At 42.3% G+C, this 27,469-nt stretch overlaps 1 protein-coding gene across 6 annotated transcripts in view; it reads left to right on the plus strand.

Moving 5' to 3' along the window:
* The window catches only part of EPM2A (EPM2A glucan phosphatase, laforin), an 82,414-nt gene that overhangs the window by 11,493 nt on the left and 43,452 nt on the right, over nt 1-27,469 (plus strand). For all 6 annotated transcript variants that reach the window (XM_042473623.1, XM_042473609.1, XM_042473631.1 and 3 more), the window contains one exon: nt 15,457-15,631. In XM_042473623.1, the coding sequence (XP_042329557.1) occupies nt 15,457-15,631 (175 nt within the window). The remainder of the gene's footprint in view (nt 1-15,456; nt 15,632-27,469) is intronic.

Genomic DNA, 27,469 nt, shown 5'->3' on the forward strand with positions numbered 1-27,469 from the left:
TCCTTGCTCCCACTAAAATACTATAACTTTTTTTAGAGTGCATTGGTATAAATTCAGCAGCTGAGCATTGCTGCCAATTTAATGCAGTTTCTAGATTTTGAAGCCGTTCCTCTTCCCATTTATGGCAGCTTTGCTTCCATCTTTTGGACCATTAGAGGAGAAATTGCCATCACAATGCTTGAAGATACTCATTATTTCCCTTGCCATCTTTTTTTTTATATATATAAAATCCACATGCAATGGTACAGCATGCGTACCATGCACAACCCCATTCCTGAAACTTTGAACTAAATGAGGACATTCCATATTGGACAAAAATGTCCAACCCCTTCCATAGAAGACCTTGTGCATGAGTAAGGCCCTGTCCAGACCAGCCTGAAAGGCTGGCCTGAGGGCAGAGTCGGGGTGTAGCATCCTGATGACGCATGACTGACTTGGCCCCCCTCAGGGCACCCTGACTGTGTGCTGTTCCAGATGGCACGTGGCATCACGGTGCATCTCTGGTGCTGCATCCAGATGATGCAGCATTGAAGGAGCACCATATAGCCATGTTGCTGTGGCTATGGTACCCTTTCGAGGGTGCAAAAAGGAGCCACTTTTTGTGGCTCCTTTTTGTGCCCTCGAAAGGCTGGATTGGGACTGCAGAATGAGGTTGCTGTGGCCCCAATCCAGCTGTAGAAGGGACAGCTGGAGTCTGTCCCTTCAGGGCTGTTTGTACACCCCCTAAGACACCTTTAGGCTTCCGGCTATTCTTTTGATTGCATAAAAGATCATTATTTGAAAACTTCTCGGTCACAATTCATTTTAATCATGGCCATGCCAATAGTGTGGTATGTAGTTATTTATAGAGTTATTTATTTATTTATTTATACTCCACCTTTCTCCCAGGATGGCATTCAAGACAGCTATGCAAATGTGTGTGTCTTCAAATTGTAGATGGCTGGAACGCAATCAATCTCCATACAAAATAAGTTTGCGTGGTGGGTAAGCAGTAAAGAGAAAAAGTTTTGTTTTCAAGGCTTCTCTTTAAACATGGGTAGTACAGTTGGCCTTTCTTATACACAGATTTTTCTGTACACGGATTCAAGCATACACAGTTTGAAAATGTTCAAAAAATGTATAAATTTCAAATATCAAACCTTGATTTTCCATTTTTTTATAAGGGACACCATATTACTATGTCATTATATTTAATGGGACTTGAGCATCCACGGATTTTGTTATACACGGGGAATGTTGGAACCAAACCCCAGCGTATAACAAGGGGCCACTGTATAAATCAAGTTTACTGTACTCAGTTCAGTCTTATAGAATTGCATCCTCCCTAACCATTTCCTGAACTCTATCACACATCCCTCTTATCCCCTTCTCCTTCTGAAAGGCGACTCTTCAAGTCGCCTTTCAACTTATGGTGGTCCTTTGAATTTCATAGCGTTTTCTTACGCAAGGAATACTCAGATATGGTCTTGCCTCTTCCTTCCTCTGAAATACTCCTATCCCTCCAGAATTTAGCCTTCTCTTGCTTCTCCAAAAAATACAGCCTCCTCCTAGGTCTCCAGAACTACCAAACTGATTTTAGATTTGTAGGGCAATTCAAATTTCCTAAAGCTTCAGCCTTTGTTAAGGAAAAAAAAATTAAATATCAAAATACCAAAACCAAGCCTGTTAGGGTCTAACTTTAAATCAGCAGAGTAGCAGAAATGTGTCCTTGTCTAACTATGGCGCTTTACAGATGGCGTGCTAGGGTTGCCTCGGGGCGTCCTTTACAGATGCCCAGCAACCCTAGCACATACCTGCCGTGCCATAATGGCGGCGCCCTGTATACATGGGCGCCGCCATTGTGACGTGGCCGCGCCGCTGCAGGGCACTTGTGGCGCCCTTTCAGAGATGCCGGAAGGAGTTCCAAAACGGAGCTCCTTCCTGAGAAGCGCCTCGTTCCCGCAGCCCCCAAACAGCTGCAGGAACGAAGCCAGAGGAACAGGGGCCAAGCAGCCCCTTTCTCTCCCAACAGCAGCTCCCTGGGGTGTCCTGGGGCATGAAGCCCCAAGAACACCCCTTTCCAGGCCAGGGGAAAGCGGCGTTTTGCTGCTTCCCGGAGGCCTGGAAAAGCAGTGGATTGGGGTCTCCAGGGCTGCCACTGTGGCTGCTCAGGCCCCGATATGGCGGGAATTGCGGCACCTGCAGGCCACCCCAAAGGGTCGGTCTGTACCCTGCCTAAGCTTCTTTAGGTCCTGAGACTGACTCTAAAACAACACAAGTAGCTTGCAGTTTAAACAAAAGTTTACAAATGGCTCAAATCTACATATGCACATAGAGGGTATATCCTAACCTAACTAATGAATAGTTCTGGTAAAGAAGAAATCTTTATATCACCATCTTTCCAAAGATACTTGAGAGAGGAGGAAGATAGGAAACCCAACAGGGCAGGAAAGAATCTTTGTGTGAGAAAGAACTTTCCAAAAGGGGGAGTGACCTGAAACCAATTTGCAAAGTTATTGCCCTGTGATTTAGTAGGAGCGAATAGGATGTTTGAATGAGATGAGACAGCAGTATTTGCGTGCAGGAAAATCTGTCTAACGAAAGGAAGAAAGAATGCAAAAAATGTTCCAACAAGATTCCCCTCTTTTCTCCAATTTCCTTGCACAACATTGGATAGGTTTTGATAGACTGAAACCAGTACAGGGACGTAGCTAGGATTTTAGGAAGGGGGGGTCCAGACTAAGTGCCACCATTATAATGGGGCTTGGGTGCGGCGGCGCAGCAGCACACACCATTCATTTTTCTAATGGAAGGGGGGTCCGGATCCCAAGACACACACCCCCCCCCCCCGGCTACGTCCCTGACCAGTAGATGGTATGTATCAGCTCTGTCCATCACAGGCTCTAAAAATATACGTTTTTAAACTAAATTTGGGGGAACAGCTATTTTTGAGATCATTGTACTCACCAGTGTCACTATGATTGCTGTCACCCGATGTGGGGGGTGGGCAAACCCCATGCTTTCTAGTGACCCTTCTGTCAGAGTGGCAATGTGACATAAAGTTTGTATCACACTTCTGTTTTCTGTGGCATCTTTTTAAACACTTAAAGTAGCCAGCTGGGCTAGATCTGCCTATCTCGATGGCTTGAAATATGCTTTTCATAATTGGAAAGATGTTATCAGTTTGGCTTGAAGATCATAATGAGCATGGACATTTTTTAAGTTCTGCAAGACCCAAGTTATTAGATCCTTATAATTCAATACCAGACATTTGAATTCTGGATAGAATAATATGGGTAGTTAGGATATAGTTATAATGCATTCCACCTGCATCAGGAAACAATCCACAACAGTATGAAACACTCGCAACTTCCATTCATCAAGTGCATGGTTCCTTTATTACATATTAAAAGTGCACAAAGAAATGTTGTGGATTTGGGAGGAAGAGACCCATACTTTCCTTATTTAGTAAATATTTTCTTTACAAGGAATCCTCCCGAACAAATAATTATGATAGATTGTCACTAGTTGTTTTTTGGGGTTTTTTTAGTTATCAAATTGTGGCTGGGTGGAGTGGAGGTGGGATGGAGCAGACACTGGTTATGTACTATTATTTAAGCTTTTATTGTTGTTGTGTGCCTTGAAGTCATTTCTGACTTATGGTGACCCTAAGGCAAACCTATCATGGGGTTTTCATATCATATTCATATTTGTTCAGGTGAGGTTTGTCACTGCTTTCCCCTGTGGCTGAAAGCAAGCAGTATACTGCTTATGTACTTCCTTAACCTTTATATTCATTCAAACATGTTTTTTGTTTTTGCAGAATCTATTTTGTAGGAAATAATTGCCAAATCTAGCCAACTTTCTGGGAGTTTAACTTCAGGACATATAGTTAGAGATAATGACTTCAAGCTACAGGAAAACAGTAAGAGCTGTTTGACAGTGGAATATGCTGCCTTGGAGAGTGATGGAGTCAAAGTACAGAATAGTACCATTACTTCCCTTGATCTAGATCAGTGGTCCCTAAACTTTCTCAGGCTACTGCCCCCTTTCCTCTTGGGTGACAGCCTAGCGCCTCTTCCCCACATGCCTGTTTCTTGGTATTAGTTCCACTGTTCTACTGGGAGGGTAGAAGAGAGAAAGTATCCTAAGCAAAGGAAGGGGCTACTTTTGAATAGTTTTGCACATGAAGTAAATGAAATCCTACTGGGTGACTCTGGGCAAGTCACATTCTCCCAGCCATAGGAGAATGCAATGGCAAACCTCCTCTGAAGAAAATTTTTCAAGAATGCCCCTCCCCACCCCCCATGACAAGTCTTTCTTAGGGTCACTGTGAGTCAAAACAACTTGAAGACACACAACAACAATCCAAGGAAATTTTCAGATGGGCAAAAGTGACAGTTGCATAGTGGGATGCTCCCATCAGTTTCACGCAATTGTGTGGAGATTATCAGACAACGTTGCGTGATGTCACGATAACCCCATCATTTTCCTGTGAATAAAGAGGAGTTTTCCAGCCACGTTTCATTCACGGGAAACAAACACACACACAAACATTTCCATATGGGGGTGGAGCTGGAGGGAAGGGCATTTCCAGTCCCAAGCAAGCAAAAACTTCCAGCATATCGCCACACATTTACCAGAACACAAAAAAGCCTCCTCACTACTCCAAGCCTCTGCTTGCCTCCTTTCCCTTCCTGTTTCTGGGGCCTGGGTCTGGCACACCTGCGCAGTACCACCCTCAAGGGCAGGATCTGGATGAGTTTTTTCTTGCGTTTTCACTCCTATCTTCAGAAATCTGAGACCTGCTGCTGGGGCTTTTACATTTTTTCAGCAGCAATGGCAACCTTACTTGCAACCCCCATCCCCACAATTGCCTGCCGCTCCCTTTTTCTTTCTCAGCACCCCCTGCTGTTCTTTTTCCCCTGGAGCTTTCCAGTGCCCCCAGGGGGGGTGCTACTGCCCACTTTGGGGACCACTGATCTAGATGCTATACTCCTGTTGATGCAGACTAGAATTGCACAGTTTTTCTTAGCTGCTGCATCATATTGCTGCCTCATGTTAATCTGCTGTATCATATTGCTGCCTCATATTAAACCTGTGGCAGCATTTTTGTGGTCCACAAAAATGCCTAGATCCTTTTTGCATGTACTGCCATCAAGCCAAGTGTCACCCATTTTTACTGCACAAGTGTAGTATCCTACATTTCTCTCTGTAGAAATTCATTTTGTTAGTTTTGGCCCAGCTTTCTAATCTGCTAAAATCATTTTGAAATTTAATCCTGTTCTATGGGGTATTAGCTACTCCTCCTAATTTAGTGTCAACTGCAAATTTGAAAAGCATGCCCTGTATTCTATCTTCCAAATCACTGATAAAGATGTTGAATACTACTGGGCCTAGGACAGAGCCCTGTGGCATCCCATTGGTCACTTCTCTCCAGGATGAAGAGGAGCCATTGTTTAGTATCCATTGGGTTTGGTCTGTCAGCCAGTTACAAATCCACCTAATACAGTGCATCCTCGCCTTACGCGGGGGATCCGTTCCGGATCCCTCCGCGTAAGGCGAATTCCACCTATGCTTGAGCCCCATTGGAAACAATGGGGCTCGTGCGCGGCGGCGTGGCGGCGCAGGCGCGCGCCCATTCAATTGAATGGAATGCGCCGCCCCTTCCGCCCCACGTGCATGCCGCGGCTTGAGCGTGTATGCTCAAGGCCGCGTATGGCGCGCCCGCGTATGGCGCGGGCGCACTGTAGTTGCATTGTCAAGCCCACATTTTACAAGCTTTTTTGCAAGGATATCATGGGGACCTTGTGTGGGTGGGGCTGGCGTAGCAGGGTGCATGGCGGAGTAAGACTGAGTGGAAATCTTCTCCACGTGGGAAACACCACTGAGTTGCAGCAACAATAACACCTTTATTGGCAACAGGTAATGCAACAGTATAAACAAACAAAGAAAACCGGTGCCTTGGTGTCCAACTTAGTAGTATTCGCCAGATAGGCCTTTACAAGACTCCTTGTTCTGGTCGGAAGTGGGGTCACCGCTTCACCTTCCCCCAGAGTGTTTCTCCAGCACTTCCCTATCTGCTTTTCCCCAGTTTTGGGGCTCTGGGCCCTGCTCCCAGCAGTCCCCTTTTGGGTCCCACCACTCGCACTCCAGATTTCTTGGGTCCCAGCGGCGCCAGTCACCCTCGCCCGAGTACCCTCCACTCGAGGGTCTACTAATCTTACAGCCTCGTGTGGTCCTGGCCTCCTAGGGCTCGCTCGGCCTACCAGGGACATGGGTCTCCCCACTCGCTGTGGGCTGTGAGTTACCTTTCCTCCTCTTAGCTCAACCGCCTCACCGCGTCCCCCTCTTCCGCGCCTTTTCCCTCTCCCCACGCAACTTCTCTCCTCCCCTCTTATACCCTCTTGACGCCCCGCCTGCTCCTTCTCTGACTCCTCCCCCGTGGCTCTTTCCCTCTTCTCTTCCACCTGGTCCTCCTCAGCCCTCCCAACTCTCCCAATCTCCACCTCCACCTTACTACACCTTGTCAAAGGCTTTACTGAAATCAATATATGCTATATCCACAGCATTCCCATAATTTACCAAGTTTGTGACTCTATCAAAAAAAGTGATAAGATCAGTCTGCCATGACTTTTTTTTTTTTGAGAAACCTATGCTGACTTTCAGTAATTACAGCATTCCTTACTAAGTGCTTACAGACTTTCTCTTCTAGCTACAGCAGGAACTGACCACAGACACTTTATCAGTTATTTATAAGCACAAGACAGGTTTTGAAATGATGGCTCTGTTCCAAAGGTATACACATGCTTGTCCTCAGTGAGGGGGTTAATGATATCAGTTTTCAGTTCACTACTCACTTGGATTGAGAGAAAGAGGCCTGAGAGCTAGTGTGATGTAGTAGTTTGAACACGACTACAGTCCTGGACACCAGCATTTGATTCCCTACTCAAGCATGGAAATCCACTGGGTGACCTTAGGCAAGTCACACACTCTCAGGCCCAGAAACCCCCATGATAGCTTCACCTTAGGGTCACAATAAATTGGTAACAACTTGAAGGCACACAACAACAAAACAGCAATATACGCACACATGATTGACACAGCCAAAGCTATGGCGAGGAGTCACGATGTGTGTGTGGTTGGCTTGTCATATGCAGTCTCAGTCCATCAGATGAAAATTGGTATGCACCCTTGGTACCAGCTCCAATGTTCCCATTTCAGAAATAGTAGCCACAGCTATAATTTACTCACATGATTTCAGAGCCATTGAAGATGCCACCAGGTGGAAACCTGCTTCTATTTGTGGAAAATCTTCTTGGGTATCATATATGATGTATCCATAGGATTTTTTCCCCTGCTGCTTAATTGGCTAGCACAATATTTCTTTCAGAAACTTTGCCACCTTTGCCCTTTTTTCTTTGCAGTCATGAAGGCTAGAACTTACTTCATTTTTCAAGAAAGAAACTTGGATGTAAGGAGTTTGAAAACTTGTGAACTGCCCCGGATGCTTACTCAGCTCACAGTACAGCTTGCAATGCACAGTAACCACACGCTATGCTAATATGCTTCAGTTTAACTCTTTGAGATAGACACACACACACACACACACCTCCCTTCTTGGTGTTGGAGCTTATTTTCTACCCATCACTGATCTTTGGCTACATTGGATTACGTATCTCTTGATCAGTCTTACCCACTTTTATATTCTTGTTTGTTCTTTTCTCCCATATGAACTACACATTGCTCAGAGATCTTTGTTTTAATCTGCTTTGTAATAAAGCCGTGGCTTTTTTGATATGCCAGCTTGATCATCTTTCTTATACATCATGCCAGGAGCCATATGGGTAGTCCTGCAGGCTTTGAAAGGAATAACTATCTCAAAGATTGATTCGTAAGGCAGACTTTGCTGATTGCTTTGCTCTTGAACATGGTGGCGTGCAAGCAAATTGCTGGAAGATCTTCAACAAACCATGGAATTTGTTTTTGTTTTGCTTTTAACAAAGTACTTACGTTAAGAATCCAACATAGAATAATATATATTATTTCAAGAATAATCATTATTTGGTTTCTAATGTTTGGCAGTGATGGGTTCAGTTCTTTTCTCTTAGGACTTAGACATAAAAAATACCTTCCATGTGGAATATTCAAGCTGTTACAAGTGTCCTGTTCAAAAGTATATATCCAATAACCCTGAAAACACATATCTTTTACAGAGATGTGTGCACATGGCAAATATTATACGCAGCTCAACAAAATAGGAAGTTAGCTCAAAAAGCTTATAGCTGGAACCAATAAATTTTGCTTTGATCTTACCTGTGTAAAGAAAGCAGAATTTATGGTGTATCAGTCTAGTACCTAAAGGGTGAGTAGTTAAAGTTTCCAAGTAAAAAGAGGAAGAACAGTACTGAAATAACAAGGTTTAGGAGGCTAAGCACAACAGAGTTACACTGTTAAAGCTCAGGGAGGCAGACTAGATATTTTAGAGTGATTTCAAGATGAAGATGAAAACTCAAAAGTTGACAGCCTTTTGGTGATATACACACATATAAGTGTGGCTGATGTGTCCATGTGTCTTTTTAGATTGGGTGGCAGGGGGCCGTTCCCTAATGCTTTCCACTGCACCGAAATCTCTCCCAAGCCAGGCAGTTGTGGAGCCGCCGGTGTAGCCAACTGCTGCTGTTGCTACTGCTTACTATGTCATGCCACCTGGCGGGAAGGGGAAGTGGGAAGCAACTCGGAGGAGGGATAAGTACCTGATATTAACTATAAAGGAAAAGGAAAAAGTGCACTCCATCTAGAAAAACACTCTTTTCCCCCCCTCCTCACAGCTGAAATGAGATACATCTTCCTCCATGAATTGCCTCCCTCTCTTCCTTACCAGTAAGCAGTAGCAGCAAGCCCTCTCTAGGCTTGATGGTTGGCAGGGTGGGGAGATATCACAGGACTTTATCAGACTGAAAAAAAAATACAGGAGCATACCAGTATGCTCCCATCAATATCGCACAATATTATTATTATTATTATTATTATTATATTATTATTATTATATTATTATTATTAACCTTTATTTATGAAGCGCTGTAAATTTACAAAGCGCTGTACAAGCAATCTTTTTAGTTAGACGGTTCCCTGCCCTCAGGCTTACAATCTAAAAAGACATGACACAGAAGGAGAAGGAGTGGTGGAGGTCCAGCAGTTCTCTCCCTCCGAGGCCTGGACCAAGGCAGATGGGACTGGAGGGAGGGCTTGGCTTCAAAATGGAAGGTAATCTTCATCCAGGGAAAATACAACCCTCAAGTAGGAAAATACATATACAATACATAGCAATACAGGAAATGGTTTGATAAACAGGCACTAAAAGAACATCAGATGGTAAGCGACAATTATGCAATGCCTGGGAAGGCTTCTCTGAACAGGATGGTTTTCAACTCCGTTTTGAAGCTAGTTAAAGAAGTGATGGCTCTTGCTGTGTGGGGGAAGAGGTGTCCAGGAGTGAGGGCAGCAAGTGAAAAGGGGCGAATCCGGGATGGGGCAGAGGAAATCCGGGGCTGAGACAGAGCCCTTGACTACCAGAACGGAGGGCCCTGGTGGGAAGGTGAGGAGAAAGAAGGTCTGATAAGTAAGGAGGGGCTAGTCCATGGAGGGCTTAAATGTCGACAGCAGGAGCTTATACTGAATGCGGAAGGGAGAGGGAGCCAGTGAAGGGATGCCAACACAGGAGAGATGTGGTCAGAGCGGTGGGTGGAAGTGATAATGCATGCAGCTGAATGCTGGACAGAGATTAAAGGACGGAGGTGAGAAAGAGGAAGCCCAGCCGGAGGACATTACAGTAATTAAGTCGGAGATCACTAGGCATGGACCAGGATCTTGGTAGTAGAGGCGGAGAGATATGGTCGGATTTTGGCATATTGTACAAAAAGAATCTACAAGCCTTGGCTGTGGTCTGGATCTGAGGGATACAGACAGAGAAGAGTCAAAGATAAAACCAAGACTGCGGGCTTGCTGGACTGGTGAATAGAAATGTTGTCCACAGAGACAGAAAAAGATGTTGAAGGGTGGGCTTAGGGGGGAAGACAAGAAGCTCCGTCTTGGACATGTTGAGCTTCAAACGCCGATGGCGCACCATGCGAGACAGCTGTGAGGCAGGACGAGACTTGCTGTTGAAGCATTGGAGAAAGGTCAGGGGCGGAAAGATACAGCTGGGGTCATCGGCATAGAGATGGTAGGAAAAACCAAAAGAGCTAATGAGTTTTCCTAAGGAAGTGTGAAGAAGAAACAGAAGGGGACCCAGAACAGGCCCTGGGGAACTCCAATAGATAAGGGAACAGGAGAAGAAGTCTGACCCCCTGCAACACTGCAAAAGATCTGCCAGACAAGTAAGATCTAAACCAGTCGAGAACAGTCTGAGAACCCAAGGTCAGAGATATGTCAATTAGGAGACAGTGATTAACAGTGTCAAAGGCTGCAGACAAATCGAGAAGGATGAGAACAGAGTAGAGGCCATTAGCCTTGGTCTGTAAAAGGTCATTCGAGATCTTAGTGAGAGCTGTCTCTGTGGAATGCCTGGGCGGAAAACCAGATGAAAGGGATCAAGGATGGAGTTGGTTTCAAGAAACTCAAGACAGCGCGAATAAACAACCTGTTCCAAAACCTTAGAAAGAAAGGGGAGAAGAGAAATCGGACGATAGCTAGACAAAGAGGAGGGGTCAAGAGAAGTTTTTTCAGAATTGGGGAAATGAGAGCATGTTTGAAGTCCGATGGAAGGAGCCTGTAAGAGAGAGAGATTGAAGATATGGAGAAGTGAGGACAGAAGGAGGGAGCTATAGAGATTAGAAGAGGAGTAGGAATTGGATCAAGAGGACAGGTTGCAGGTTTGGAAGAGTCAGAAGTGTAGAGAGTTCATTCAAAGTGGCAGGAGGAACACAGAAAATTTTTTAGGCGAGGGCGATAGAAGATTAAGAGCAGAAGAAGAATCAGGAGGGACTATTCTCAGAGCGAAAGTGGTAATCTTAGAGATGAAATAATTAGCAAAGTCATTGAGAGAATGATGAAGAGACAGGAGGAGAGGGAGGTTTAAGCAACGAGTTGAAGATGGAGAACACACGCTGCGGGCTCCTCTCATTGGCGGAGATCAATGATTTGTAATAATTTTGTTTTGCTATAGAGAGGGCGCGTGAGAAGGAAGAAAGAACAAATTTGAAATGGATAAATCAGCCCACTCTTTGGACTTTCTCCAAAGACGTTCGGCCGCTCTAGGCAGGACCGGAGAAAATTAATGTTGGGGGTAAGCCAGGGCTGAGGTCTAGTCTTGGAGGAAGAAGTGCGTACAGAGACAGGGGCAAAATGGTCAAGAGTTGAGGAAAGAGTGGAGTTAAATAAAGACATTGCGAATCAGCAGAGTCCCCGAGATTTAGGGAAGAGAGAGATGAATCCAGGGTCAGACCAAGATGGTTAGAGTCAACAGATTGAAGATCACGAAAATGGCGTTGAATAGTATGGCGAGGAGGAGGAGTATAAGTAAGAGCAAGGAGATAGAAGATTATCACATGACATCACATGATGTCACAATTATCAGGCGATTATCCATGAATAAAGAGGCATTAGCGCTGCTTTTATTCTTTAAAAGTGGCACTAGAATTCCCTCTTTATTTATGGGATAATTGCGATGTTGTGTGATATTCTTCACGTTATTGTGTAATATAATGGGAGCATACCACTATGCTCCTGTCTTTTTTGCCAGTCTGATAAAGTCCATAAAGTCGGAAGAGACCAGAAGGGCCATATAGGACCCTCTGCCATATAGGAACACACAAAGCATCCTAACAGATGGCCATCCAGCCACTGTTTAAAACATCCAAAGAAGGAGACCCACCACTCCTAGGGAGTGTGTTCAAAAGTCAAACAGTTCTTACTGTCAGGAAGTTCGTCCTAATGATGAGATGGAATGTCTTTTCCTGTAGTTGTGAATCCATTGCTCCAGGTCCTATCTCTGGAGCAGCAGAAAAAAAGCTTGCTCCATTCTCAATATAACAGCCCTTCAAATAGTTAAACAGAGCTATCATATCACCTCTTACCCTTCTATTCTCCAGACTAAAGATACCCAGCTCCCTAGGTTGCGCCTCATAGGGCATATTTTCCAGACCCTTAACCATTTTGGTTGCCCTCCTTTGGACATCTCCAGTTGTTCAACATTCTTTTGAATTGTGGTGTCCAGAACTCGACACGTATTCTATGAGGCTTACCAAAGCAGAATACAGTGGTACTATTACTTCTCCAGTCTAGACACTATACGTCTGTTGATGCAGCCTAGAATCACATAGGCCCTTTTAGCTGCCGCATCACACTGTTGATGCATGTTCAAGTTGTGGTCTGTTAGAACTTCTAGATCCCTTTCACATTAGTCTGTTAAGCCAGGTGCCCATATCTATGCATTTCATGGTACTACCTAAGTGCAGTACCAGACATTTCTCTCTCTTCAATTCATTTTGTTAGTTTTGGCCCAGGTTTCTAACTTTAAGGTCATTTTTATTTTGATCTTCTCCTCTGGGGTATTAGCTATTTCTCCTATTGTGCTGTCATCTGCAAATTTGATAGGTAAGCCCTCTATCCCTTCAAGTCATTGATAAAGATGTTGAATAGCACTGGGCCCAGGACAGAATCCTGTGGCACCCCACTGGTCTCTTCTCTCGGATAAAGGAGCGCCATTGGTGAGCATTTTTGGGTTCATCCGGTCAATCAATTACAATCCACCTAACAGTTGCTCTGTGTGCCCACATTTTACTACCTTGTTTGCAAGAATAGTGGGTATCCTTGTCGGAGGCCGTACTGAAATCAAGATGTGCTATATCCACAACATTTCCTTCATTTACCAATCTGGTCATTTGATCAAAAAAACAGATTGACTTGTTTCTTAGAAGTCATGTTGACTTTTTGTGATTATAGGAATCACAAAATATTCACAGACCCTGTGTTTAATTATCTGCTCTAGAAAACAGAGAATCAGGACAACACATATGAAAAAAAAGAGCTGTTTCCAAGGTCTCCATATAAACAAAGACTAGGGAGAAAAGGGAAGGCTGAAGTTTTGTGACTAATGGCTCTAGCTTCTAACCACAATGAATAGTTTCCTCTTGGTTCCCAATCCCTAAATTAAATTAATCTAGGATCCAGGCCTATGACTTGTAAATGGTGTAATACAAAGTTGTGTTCTTTTTCATGGCATGAGAATGCCTTTAAAAAAAGCATTTTAAAAGTACATTTGTTCAAACAGAAAAGCAAAAACTCTCAAGATGAATGGAAAATGTATTTTTCAATTGAGCTATGTTTTACAATACATTCTTGTTTGCAAACAGCCCAATTCCAAGGTGATTTTTGTTCTTGTTTCATTTATTATTCAACAAGAGCAGGAGGGGATAGGTAGAAAGATTAATTTTGTTGTGTTTTAAACTCTGGCTATGATAAAGGGGGGAAAGTGGAAACTGAAAAGAGGCCAAGATTTCTGGAAGTGCATAATGCAGACTGCTGAAAATAAAAACTGAGTAGCCAGTCATAGGACTTCCCAATATAAAGATAATGGTTACTCAATAATGGCAATTTGAAGCCTTTGCACTAATGAAATTGATAATTTATCTAACAATAGATAAAATAGTGGTTTGAATCCTTGCTCACTTGTAGAAACCTACTGGGTGACCTTGGGAAAGTCATAACTTCATAGTAAGGCATAGGCAACCCTCCGCTGAACAAATCTTGCCAAGAACCCCCTGTGATAGGTTTGCCTTAGGGTCTCCATAAGTTGGAAATGACTTGAAGGCACCCAACAGAAAAAAATAGCATCCTGTGATATTTAACCACTTGTGTGACAACTTTGGTTTTAGAATCGAGACAGTCTTAGTCAACAGACATAGAGACAGAGAGAAGTATGTGTGAGACATAATCTGATACAGTGAAGCTAGACAGGGACAACTATAACAGAGTTAAAACCACATCATGATCCCAAATATTGCTAGATTAAAAGACATTATTAAAAGGGAACTGTGTTAAGCTTTCCTAAAGGGAGAAAACATAGGCACAGGGGTACGTTATGCAACAAGGCAGAGTTTGTCCAAGACATTTTTCTGCCTAAAACAGAGCAACATGTGACCATGATCACCACCTAAGCAAATACTTCCTGTTCCATTGCCCAAATTAAACTGCACAGCATCCAGAACAGGACAGTGTAATTTGGCCAAAGTGAGGCAGAGAAACCCAGAAGCATCCCTCCTTATCACTGGCAGTATATCCTTATCATAAGGATTGTGCTCTGTGCTTTAAACTGAATTCTAATTAGTATCATATTAAGCAAGATGTCCACTGAGATATTAAGAGATGGAAGGTTTATATTGGATCTTGATATAACAGAATGTAATTCCTCCCCTCAACCTTCTCAGGAGTAAGTACATGGGTTAGTGGGATTTATTCCTGAGCAGAGGAATGAAGCATTTTGATCTATCTTTGATATTATTCCCAGTCTCTTTCATCCACCTTTCTTGTAAAACTAGTCCCTTCTAGCCCATTACATCTCATTTTGTGTGTCTTTCCATGAGAATTAACTAGCTCTTTCATCAGTTGTCTATTTGAGAGCTGTAAAAAGCTTCATTTAGCTTTCTACATTGGGGGTTCAAGTTTACAATTCAGGCCACAGATTTCAGAAGTAAACTGCCAAATTATGGCACATGTCACTTTTGCTGCAGCAGATGGCACTGTTAATGCCTAGATTAGGGAAAGAATCCACCACCAAAATGCTGTCTTTTCTACAGTGTTGAAATCACTGGTGTTAAATTAGCACAAAGTGTTTGCTGGTGTTTAGGTCAGTTCACACAGAGCCTAATTTAGTACTTGTCTGCTCAGGAATTCATTGCATATCTAAAGCAATGGGGTTTTTAGTCAGAATAGTAAAAGATGTTAGAAAGCCTGGTAGATAAGACGATGCACCTTAAGTTATATGTGTACAAACAACATCTTTCATAGGTAATCTGATAATTTAAACATAGTTAGCTTGCAAAGAAATGAACTTTAGTAATTGTTAACAGAAATTCTGTCTTTTGCACCTTCTCAAAAATGTTGCAATGTGTGGGGTCATATAAAATCAGCCAAAAACAGGGACAGGTTTAGGAATGCTTCTGTAGGCTTACACACACCCAGCTCTATATTGGTTGCTGCCATTATGTGCACATGTGAAATAATGGAGTCCTTTTGCTTCACATATGAAACAATCCAGTTCTTTAGATATTCACATAATGCTCAACAAAAACTATTTACAGTGCCCTTGGATGACTCCCCCCACTAGATGACTGCCCCTGTTTTTTAACTGTACCATGTGGCTTTCTGGGAATGTGTAGCTATCTGTCAGTTGCATGAAAAACCAATAAATTCAAGCATCTTCATGTTTATGTCCTTGAACGATATTGACTAGCAGCATGTGTGTTTCACTTTCAGGTAATGGGCCTCACCATGATCGATGTAGTGTTTATAACCCAAGCAACTTGGTTGATGGAGTTTACTGCCTCCCAATAGGGCACTGGATTGAAGTTTCTGGGCACACTGATGAGATGAAGCATACAACTGATTTTTATTTTAATATTGCTGGACATCAAGCTATTCACTACTCCAGGTAACCACCAAAAAACCCCCAAACCCCACCAAAGCTACAGAGAAGTGTTAGGCATTACAGAAAACAGAATAGGAATCTGGGGACTTAAATGGCAATTTGTCACATGTTTACTCAGAAATAAGTTACACTGTGTTGCAAAATTATTTGCACCCTAATACCAATACTTACAATCCTTGAAATATACAGTCATTGCAAATGTAGGCAAATGCAAATTGTTATGTAATCTGAGAGCCAGTGTAGTTTAGTCATTACTAATGCCAGGGGGTTCAATCTTTCTGAGCCAAGGACCTCACTGAGTAACTATGGGCCACAATAGCCTGGCCTTCCTCACAAGGATCCTGCACAGATAAAATGGGGAAGACGAAATCTGTATATACTGCTATGAAATCATTGCAGGAAAGGTAGGATGTTAATGAAACAACTAAATTTGGTTTTCCTCATGATCATATATAAATATCAGAATTTTAGAAATGTATAGTATAGTATGTGTTTCAGTCACATTTTCAAAGGTTTTGCCTGGAACTGTGAGAGTTAAGAACTTTCATTTTGTCTAAAGAACATAGTTTAATAATTCACACACCTTTGTGAAGTCAAAGTTTTGATTTCCCTGGACAACCAGAAGACCATTTTGCATGCCTAATACATTTAGATAAATGCCCTGTTTTACTGATACAATTGGAAACATCATTGATTGGTATCAGTCAGAAGTAAACACTGCCAGTTTGTTCTTACATAATTTTAGAATGAAGTGGGATGCTTAGTTTCAACACCAACTGCTCTCCATTTCATTTGAAGTATCCAGAGATTGTCTTTTCTGTCCTCCAGAACTAAAATAGTTATTGTCTAGTTAACAAGATTTTCAATAGCCATTTGCAGCATTTTCAGATAGGTAGCTGATCTCCACTTTCAACACATCAGTAATATCCAATGCCAGGTGTTGAACAATGAGAAAATAAATGTGGAAAACAAAAGAGATGAGATAAGGAATTCATTGTCTGGCAGAGATGAACTAAGACAGAAGCTGGCAACAGAGACAGAAGCCAGTGGCAGGGTCAAAAAGCTGGGCAGCAGGAAGTATAAGACTGGAAGGTGAGTGCAGTGCCAATTGTCTGACACTTGGAGATAAGCTAAATTTGGTTCTTGTAAACAGAGCCAGATTGCTGTCAAACTGCAGGTGCAGCTTACGTCTCCCTGATATTTATGTGACTGAAATTAGCCAACGTGGAACAAACTGAATGAAGTTTATGGGAGAACCCAATGCCAAGGTTTATTCTTTAAGTGTTCTCTCTTTGTAAAATTGCAAATGACTCCCACAGAAATTACATAGCACAGGGGAAGGAATTCTAATCTGTTTTCCCCAGAATATCCACTTTATGTTTAATTATTTGTAAACAAAAAGATGCCTATAAAACAGGTTCTATAGAATATTGTTTTTCACCTTAGAGTGCATGTGTAATTGTAAATTACAGAAGGAAGCAGAGAAGATCCGATGGCACCTTCATTGGAATTTGTTTGGAAAGTAGCAGCCTTGAATAGGCTGAAAATTCAAACTGGGATATAATACAGTGCAGGGCTATAGCTGGGAGGAGAGGGGGCAAAATGAGGGTATTGCCCCTCCAAATGAGATTCTGCCCCCTCCATGAAATTTTTCTTTATCCCCAAATTTCTAGCGTTGCAGAGAGTGAGACAAGGAAAACTGCTCATATTTAGAACTCATATATGCTGTGCTTGTATTCCCTTGGTAACTTTGCCTGCCCCTTTTCTTTGGGTGCCTAAATTGTATTTCTAAGTGATCCGTTGAAGTTTGACATTACTGCAATGTTAGAAATTTGAGACTGAAAGAAAGTTCCTTATGAAAGAAGAATTTTTGGGGGGAGTCGTAATAACCCACTTTTGCTCTCCGTGTTGCTACACCCCTGCAGTGTAACTCCATGCTCATTTCCCCTCTCAGTGTTCATTCCTGTCAGCTTGAAGAGGGAGCCAGACAAAGCTTTAGGTTTCAGAAATCTATGAAAACAATGAAAATAAAGGTTGAGAAGAAGGAAAAACTGCTAATTCTAATAGTTCATAAATTATACTGATTAGATAAATGTTAATGTAGCAAAATGGATATTAGGTGATTCCCTTTTTTCTAAGCTCTTTTTCTGAAAGTGAATGCCTTCTGTGTTTCTTTGACACTGGAAGTGATTAAGTTCACAATACATAACAACTTTCTTTGCTGTAGAGTATGCCTGCGCCATACGCAGACACAATATACGCAGCTTTCAGCATATACTGAAAGCCGTGCCGGAAGAAGCCTCAGTGCATCCCAAAAGGGGTAATGGCATGTGCTGTGGGCACAAACCCCGTTATTTTTAATGGGGCTCAAGCATACGCGGAACTCCCCTTATGCAGAGAGGTTTGGAATGGATCACCCCCATTAGGGAAGGGCCCACTGTACTATAATCTTGATTCTTTCTTCTGTTTTCAATGTTAACCTTTTACCTGCTTCTCTAAAAATTACAAAAACTAAAAATATTAAATTTGTTAAAGTTCATAAGGTTCCACTTTTACCAAAATTTAAAAATATTTTAAAGTAAAAACAATTGTTGTCTAATTAAATTATGTTTAGAATTTGATATATCAAAGTGGGATAAGACTAAGTTATATAAGTTGAGAAAATTATGCCCAAAAATTTACCCTAAAATCCTGGGTTGACATATATGGGTCAATACAGTAATAGTGCTTAGAAAGGTCCTGAAAGATGCATCGCCCCATGTGCCTTGGCAGATTTCAGAAAGAGAGTAAGGAGGGAGTAAGTGTGTCTGTGTGTGAAAGAGGTGATTCCCTTCCAAATCCGATGTTAAAGCCTTCTCTCCCCGCCAAACCCTACATTAAATCCACTTCTTTCCTTTCCTCATCCAATGTTAAAGCCTTCTTCCATACCAAACCCCACATTTAAATCCACTTTTTTCCAATGTGAAGTCAAAGGCTTTCATAGCAGGAATCCATGGTTTTTTGTGAGTTTTTCGGACTATGTGACCATGTTCTAGAAGATTTTCTTCTTGATGTTTTGCCAGCATTTGTGGCTGGCATCTTTAAAACATGGCCACATAGCCCGAAAAAAACCACTTCTTTCCCTTCCCCATCCGATGTTAAAGCCTCTTCCAGCAGCAGGGAAGTGGTGTTAGGTGGTTGGGAGAGGTCTGGAGAAAGAGAAGGAGGGACAGGAGTGGCATTTCCCCCTTTAGATCCCCCTAAGTCTTACCCTCGACTTATCCACAGGTCATATAAAAATCCATGATTTTGACCCTAAAACTTTCCCTCGACTTGTACATGAGGTTGACTGGTACACAAGTATATATGGTAATTCATTTTATATTCCTAAAATAAGAAATCAACTTTAAAACTATTACATTGTTTTAATTTTTGCCAACATTTCTGTCTCTTCCACTCCTTGCCCCCCCCCCCAATGCCAGAGAAAATGTTAATTTCCCATGGCTTCAAAATTACAGTACCACAAATTTTATATTTGTAAGTATGGTACTGCAATGCTTAAAGTATAACATTTGAAAAGAAACACTAAGCTTAGCTGGAAATGCTACCTTGAAGTTGTATATAGTTTCCAATATTGGTTTATCATTGCCCTGAGGAAAAATCTCATGCTCAAAATATCTCTTTGTAAATTAGATGAACATTTTTATAGTAATAAATGTTTGTGGTATTTTTTTCTTTAACTTTTAACTTGGATTTTTGGTCATAGACTTCTTATTTAGAGGCTATTAACACTCCTGAGTGCCATTAATAACATACAGTCAACACTGAATTATGTAACTGGAACACCTCTCAGAAGAAAAAACACTTTTGTCTGTTTTTCCCTATACTGAACCAAGAAAGAAAGAAATCCATTCAACAATTTATAGAAAAATAACCTGTGTGCTAAGTGTCACCCTGGAGTGATTTTTATTGCTAAATTATAAAAAGAACTATGGTGGGGAAAGTGATGACTTTTAACTGGAATTCAGTGAGCTGTGCCATTTGAGTAGAAAGCTAAAATGATGCCCTGTGGTTAAATAATTAATTAAGAACAGAGCTATGACGTCTTTTGGGATTTTTACCTTTGGAACTAAATTATGAACTCCATTTTCCTTTCTCTTATTCTAACTGCATCAGTAATGAGGCTAAAAAATAATAATCCACAGAGTAAGTGTTACCGATTGTATTGCAAGGTTTAAAAATATATAGAGATATATAGGGTTTCAGTTAAAATAGGAACAGTATTTATTTTCATGTATGCTAATATGTTTTCCTGCCCTTTTTGAAGCTATTGGAAATGTTACCATTGAGATTTACCAAAGAGATTCCACCTAAACATTAGGAAGAACTTTCTGTGACAGTAAGATCTGTTTGACAGTGGAATATCCTGCCTCGTAGTGCAGTGGAGTCTCCTCCTTTGGAGGCTGGATGGCTATCTGTCAGGGGTGCTTTATATATTCCTGCATGACGGGGGCTGGCCTTGATGGACCCTGTGCTCTCTTCCAGTTCTGTGATTGTATGATTCTATGATTTAAGAGTGAACGACATTGGAATTCAAATGGCTCAGAAAAGTTAAACGTATTTAGCATACCAATTACTATTGAAATATCCCAGATAGATATGTGGCTAACAATAACAGCTCAAAGTAATGTCAAGAAGAGTTGCCTCAGAATTACTCATAGTGGGACTCGACAGACCGCCCCAAAAGGGCAGGCTGGAGGCGCCCATTTTTGCTCCTGAGGGATGCTGCAGCAGCCAAACCACACGGTCTCCCTCCACACCAAAAAGAACCCGCTAAAAACAGGTTCTTACGTGGCAGATGCCATGAGTGCGCCATTGGTGCACTGTCGCACATCGATGATGTAAGCGTGGCAGCGCGCCATGCGGGCGCTGTACTTGCATCATGATGGCAGCCCCCTGTGGATGGGAGGCTGCCACAATGGCAGCACCGTTACATACTAGGGTTTGCGAGTGTGTGGTTGCTCCACTCTCCCGAACCCTAGTTTTGGCTCCAGGGCTCCACAAAGTGCCTATTTGTACCGGGCCAGTTTTACCATGAAATTTACCCTCTCAATACTTACTTTAAAATCCTGCTGAGTTTAATGGGACTTTCTCACAATTATGAAGAAAAAATTGTGTGTGTATGTGCGTGCACATGCATACATTCAGGAAGAGTCTGATATCATGCAGTGGGATGGCAGAGCACTGAAGACTAGGGATGTCTGTGAACAACTGGCTCTGCAGATAGTGCCACCAGAAATGATTTGACCTTTTGGACCATGGTCTATGGTTTCATGAAGAAGGACTTCAGGCAAGGGATGGGTTGCAACTCACAAAAGTTGGAAGGAGCATTTTTGCTAGCAGTCTCACAAATCTGATCAGGCATGGGAAATAAACTAGAGGAACTTGAACTCAACATAGCAAAGCAGATATGATGTAATAAGTATCAATGAAACCTGGAGAAATAACTCTCATGATTGGAATGTAGTAATACCTATTTCAAATAAATAGTCCAAACAGGAAATGAGTAGTAGTAGCATTATATATCAAGGATGTTTAAACCTGTGATGAGATCAGTTATTTAAATCCTGGAAGCCAGATTTGAGACCATCTTGGTAAAAATTAAGAGAAACAGAAACAACAGGGACGTCCCTATGGTGGTCTGCTACAGACCTCAAGCTAGACTGAGGTCTTGGATGATACCTTCCTGGCACAGATAACCATACATTCAGAAAAGAGGGATGTAATATTAATGAGAGATTTAAACTGTCCTAATACTTGTTGGAAGTCAACCACTGCTAAGAATATAAGTTCTAACAAATTATTCACTTACCTTGCTGACAGTTTCGTTGCCCAGAAGGTGGAAGAAGCAACAAGGGGATCAGCTTTTTGGATCTGATCCTAATCAATTGGGATAACCTAGATCCAAAACACACTGCTCAGATAATCCAGTTTGAGACTGCTTTAATTGCCCTGACTCAGCGCTAGAGAACCCTAGGAACTGGTAGTTTATTGTGGCACCAGAGTTCTCTGACAAAGAAGGCTAAATGTCTCACAAAACTACAGTTCCCAGAATTCCTGAGCATTGAGTCAGGGCAGTTAAAGCAGTGTCAAACTAGTTTATTTCTGCAGTCTGTTTGGAACCCTAGTTAATGAGATGGAAATGGCAGGATCCTTAGGTGGGAGTGACCATGCTCTCCTGGAGTTTGTTAAACAGCAGAAGGCAGAAGCCAAGCTTCCCCTCCCTGAACAAGAATATATGAATGCGACTGCTAACTGTCTTTCTCTCTGTCCACCTAATTCCCTCCCCCAGGTTTTAGCTAATCCATCTTAATGTTTTTATACTGTTTATTGATATTGTTTGTTTTAGCACTGGGATGGGGGGTGGGGGTGGGAAGAGATTAGTCTGAATAAATCAATTATTATTATTATTATTATTATTATTATTATTATTATTATTATTATGAGATATGTATTCCAGACATCAAAAATGCTGATTTCAAATAAACTTAGAGAAATACTGGGGGTGATTTCCATGGTCAGGAATACTAAAACAGAAAGGAGTTAGTGATGGATGGGGGTTTCTTAAAAGTAAGATATTGAAGGCACAATTTTCAAACAGTTCCAATGAGGCGGAGAAATGGGAGGTTTCTAAAGAAACCAGGATAGATGTTTAAAGAACTTTCAACTGAGATAAGATTTAAAGGGGACAAGTACAAGAATTGTAAAAGGGGGCATCACCAAAAAGGAATTCAAATTAATAGTCAGCATATATAGGAAAAAAGTCAGAAAAGCAAAAACACAGAAAGAGTTCTAGAGGTCTTAGTAGACCATAAGCTAAACCTGATTCAACAATGTGATGTGACATCTTAAAAATCCAATGTGATTCTAAGCTTCATCAATAGTATAGTGGCAAGAACAAGAGAAGTAATAGAACCAATCTGTTTCACTTTGCTCAGACCTCACCTGGAATACTGTGTCAAGTTCATAGAATCATAGAGTTGGAAGAGACCGCAAGGGCCATCCAGTCCAACCCCCTGCCATACAGGAAATCTAAATCAAAGCATCCCCGACAGATGGCCATCCAGCCTCTGTTTAAAAACCTCTAAGGAAGTAGATTCCATTACACTCTGAGGGAGTGTGTTCCACGGTCAAACAGCCCTTACTGTCAGGATGTTCCTCCTAATGTTGAGGTAGAATCTCTTTTCCTGTAGCTTGCATCCATTGTTCTGGGTCCTGTTCTCTGGAGCAGCAGAAAACAAGCTTGCTCCCTCCTCAATATGACATTCCTTCAAGTATTTAAACAGGGCTATCATATCACCTCTTAACCTTCTCTTCTCCAGGCTAAACATCCTCAGCTCCCTAAGTCGTTCCTCATAGGACATGGTTTCCAGACCCTTCACCATTTCGGTTGCCCTCCTTTGGACACACTCCAGCTTCTCAACATCCTTTTTAAATTGTGGTGCCCAGAACTGGACACAATATTCCAGGTGGGGCCTGACCAGAGCAGAATAGAGTGGGACTATTACGTCCCTTGATCTAGACGCTATACCTCTATTGATGCAGCCTAAAATCGCATTGGCTTTGTTAGCTGCCGCATCACACTGTTGACTCATGTTCAATTTGTGGTCTACTTGGACTCCCAGATCCCTTTCATACGTAGTCTCATTCAGCCAGGGTCACCCATCATTTCATTTTTCCGCTCTAAGTGCATTACCTTACATTTCTCTGTGTTCAAATTTATTTTGTTAGCTTTAGCCCAGCTTTCTAATCTATTAAGGTCATTCTGAAGTTTGATCCTGTCCTCAGGGGTATTAGCTACTCCTCCTAATTTGGTGCCATCTGAAAATTTGATAAGTATACCCCCAATTCTATCATCCAAGTCATTGATAAAGATGATGAATAGCACTGGGCCCAGGACAGAACCCTGTGGGACCCCACTGGTCACTTCTCTCCAGGATGAAAAGGAGTCTTTGTTGAGCACCCTTTGGGTTTGGCCAGTCAACCAGTTACAAATCCATGCAACAGTTATGTTGTCTAGCCCACATTTCACTAGCTTCTTTGCAAGAATGTCATGGGGAACCCTGTCAAAAGCCTTACTGAAATCAAGATATACTATATTCACAGCATTCCCTTCATCTAACAAGCTGGTAATTTTATCAAAAAAAGAGATTAGATTTGCCTGGCATGACTTGTTTCTCTGAAACCCATGTTGACTTTTTGTGATTATGTCATTGCTTTCTAGATGTTCACAGACTCTCTGTTTAATGATCTGCTCCAGAATCTTTCCTGGTATTGATGTCAGACTAACTGGATGATAATTGTTGAGATGGTCTTTTTTCCCCCTTTTTGAAGATGGGGACGACGTTTGCCCTCTTCCAGTCTGCTGGGATTTCTCCTGTTCTCCAGGAGCTCTCAAAGATTATTGCCAATGGCTCCGATATTACATTTGCCAGTTCTTTTGGATGTAGTTCGTCTGGTCCTGGAGATTTATATTCATTTAGATTAACAAGGTATTCCTCTACTATCTCTTTACTTATTCTGTGCGGAAATTCCCCTATTCTGTCCTCTGCTCCTTTATCCTCATGTTGAGCACCCTTTTCCTTTTCTGAGAAGACTGAGGCAAAGAAGGTGTTGAGTAATTCTGCCTTTTCTCTGTCCCCTGTTAGCATTTTGCCACCTTCTGCACACAGTGGCCCTACCGTTTCCTTCTTCTTCCTTTTGCTGCAGACATATCCAAAAAAAGCCCTTTTTGTTGTTCTTAACCTCTCTAGCAAGCCTGTGTTCATTCTGCGCTTTAGCTTTTCTGACTTTACCCCTACACATGCTAGCTATTTGTTTGAATTCCTCTTTGGTGATTTCCCCGTTTTTCCATGTCTTCTTCATGTTTCGTTTCAAACTTAGCTCAGTTGAAAGTTCCTTAGTCATCCATCCTGGTTTCTTGAGACATCTCCATTTTGTCTTCCTAATTGGAACTGTTTGAAATTGTGCCTTCAGTATCTACCTTTTGAGAAACTCCCATTCATCTTGAACTCCCTTCTCTTTTAGTATTCCTGACCATGGTATCGCCCCCAGTATTTCTCTAAGGCCCCATACAGACAGGCCAAAATAAAGCTGCTTCGGGTCACTTTGGAGGTATGCTATTTCAATGATGCATGCGTACTAAGAGTCCGGAAGCTGCGCCAAAGCCACGATCCAGTTCTAAGAACTAGAGCGCAGCTTTGGCACAGCTTCTGGACTCTTACTATGCATGCATAATTGAAATAGCATACCTCCAAAGTGACCTGAAGCAGCTTTATTTTGGCCTGTCTGTATGGGGCCTAAGTTTACTAAAATCAGCTTTCCTAAAGTCTAGAATGCGTGTCTGACTATGCCTGGCTTCTCCTTTCCATTGTATAACAAACTCCAGTAGTACATGGTCACTTCCACCCAAGGATCCCACCCCTTGCACTCCATTAACTAGGTCATCCCTGTTGGTTAGGATCAGATCTGAAATAGCTGACCCTCTTGTTGCCTCTTCCACCTTTTGGACAATGAAATTGTCTTCCAGGCAAGTGAGGAATTTGCTAGACCCTGAGGATTTTGCTGAGTTTGACTTCCAGCAAATATCAGGATAGCTGAAGTCGCCCATCACTATTACATCTCTCCTTTCTGAGTGTGTGGTCATCTGTTCTAGAAAGGCATCATCCAATTCCTCCATCAGACTTGGGGGTCTGTAGTAGACTCCCACCATAACATCCTTGTTGTTTCCCTCCCCTTTAATTTTTATCCAGATGCTCTCCACCTGGCTTCCAGGATTGATGCCCTGGATCTCTTCACTGGTGTAAATGTCCCTGACATATAAGGCTATTCCTCCTCCTTTCCTGTTTGGCCTGTTTCTCTAGAAAAGGTTATACTATACCCCTCTATTTCTACATTTCAATCGTGAGACTCATCCCACCAGGTTTCAGTGAGGCCTATTGTATCATATTTGCTTTGTTGTACTAGGAGTTGGAGTTCATCTTGCTTGTTTCCCATGCTCTGTGCATTATTAGTGTAGAGACACTGAAGACCATGTGTCCCCTTGACTTGCTGCCTGTGCAAACATTTTTGCATCCAACTGTTGAGTCCTTGCACTGTTTGCCTTGTTCCCTCTATGACAGTTTGACTATTTTCTCCAGCCCTTTTGCCTTCCAAAATACTGTCTCCCTCCCCCACATAACTCAGTTTAAAGCCCTCCTGATCAAATTTTTGAGACTATTGGCTAAAACGTTTTTGCCAACTGGCATGAGATGCAACCCATCCCTTGCCAGAAGTCCCTCCTCATGGAACCTCAGACCATGATCCAAAAATCCAAACCGTTCTTGGTGGCACCATCTGCGGAGCCAGTTATATATGTTTATCCTGCAGAAGAGAAAGTTAAGAGGTGACATGATAGCCCTGTTTAAATATTTGTAAGGATGTCATATTGAATAAAGGGAAAGCTTGTCTTCTGCTGGTCTAGAGATTAGGACATGGAGTAATGGATTAAAACTACAGGAAAAGAGATTCTACCTAAACAAGAGATATACACCCAGGTTCAGAACAAGAAAACCAGGGATGTAGGCCTTGTTGCTCTCCAGATGTTGCTGACCTGCAGGCCTCTGATCTGGCATTGTTAGCTACACTGTGGAGGATGTAGTCCAAGTGCATCTGGAAGATTATAAGTCCCTTTTTCCTAAGTTAGACTGTAACATGCCCCAGTCCAATAAGAAAAAACAGATTAACACTCTCACTTTTTCATTTTCTTGATTAACCATATTCTCATCCTTAATAGAAGGTCTCCATTTTGGTTATGTTTCTTACAGCCTGATAGATCGGCAATAAACGCCAGCCTCGGGGCAGAGTGGGGGCATGGTGACCACACAACCATGCCCTTACGCTGCCGTCATGCCGTGCACAAACCTCATGGTGGGTGGCATCACTGTGCTCCTTTGGCACTGCATCTAGGAACACCAGAAGCAAAGGCGCCCTTTTCGCAGCACAAAAGCCAATCGGGGGCACGACATGTAGTTGCCACAGCCCCTGTCTGGCACTGAAAAGGGTGGCCTGTTCAGCCCCAGACTCTACAGCAAAAGCTCCTGGATACATTGCCATTGTCTTCAACTCTCCTATCTCCTATTTGTAAAGGATTTTTCCTTCTTTTTGCTGCTCCTTAATTAGTCCCCAGACCAATCTAATCCATAGCCTAACCAACAGACCTATGGTTTTGATCCAATATTTAGTCAGCAACATACCGTTTTGCTTGACCTGACAGAGTTGATCTGCTCAAAATCAGCTGCCATTGGCCTGTTACAGACTGCCAAAATAAAGCTGCTTCGGGTCTCTTTGGAGGTATGCTATTTAAATGATGCATGGGTCCTAAGAGTCCGGAGGTCGCGCCAAAGCCACACTCCATTCCTAAGCACTGGAATGCAGCTTTGGTGCAGCTTCTGGATTCTTAGGATGCATGCAGCATTTAAATAGCATATCTCCAAAGAGACCCGAAGCAGCTTTATTTTGGCAGTCTGTAACAGGCCAATAATTCATCTTTCTCACTGTCATTCTTGTTGCTTCTGCAGCATAGGATCTTAGAATGAAACAAATACGCTTCTGAATCTGCTTCATTTCCAAATTGTGCATGCTTCTGTTTCATTCTCATTAGTTTTCTGATATTTTCATGGCTGATTGCTCACTGAATGCACAAGGTATCCCCAGCAATACAAAACAAAAACTCTTCCTCCCCCCCCCCCCCCCCCTCCCTCTCCTCTCCCTCCCTCCCCTTTCCCTCAGCTTACTTCAGTTATGGCAAACTGTGTACAAAGT

The sequence above is a fragment of the Sceloporus undulatus genome, chromosome 1 (assembly GCF_019175285.1).
Source record: "Sceloporus undulatus isolate JIND9_A2432 ecotype Alabama chromosome 1, SceUnd_v1.1, whole genome shotgun sequence".
NCBI lineage: Eukaryota > Metazoa > Chordata > Lepidosauria > Squamata > Phrynosomatidae > Sceloporus > Sceloporus undulatus.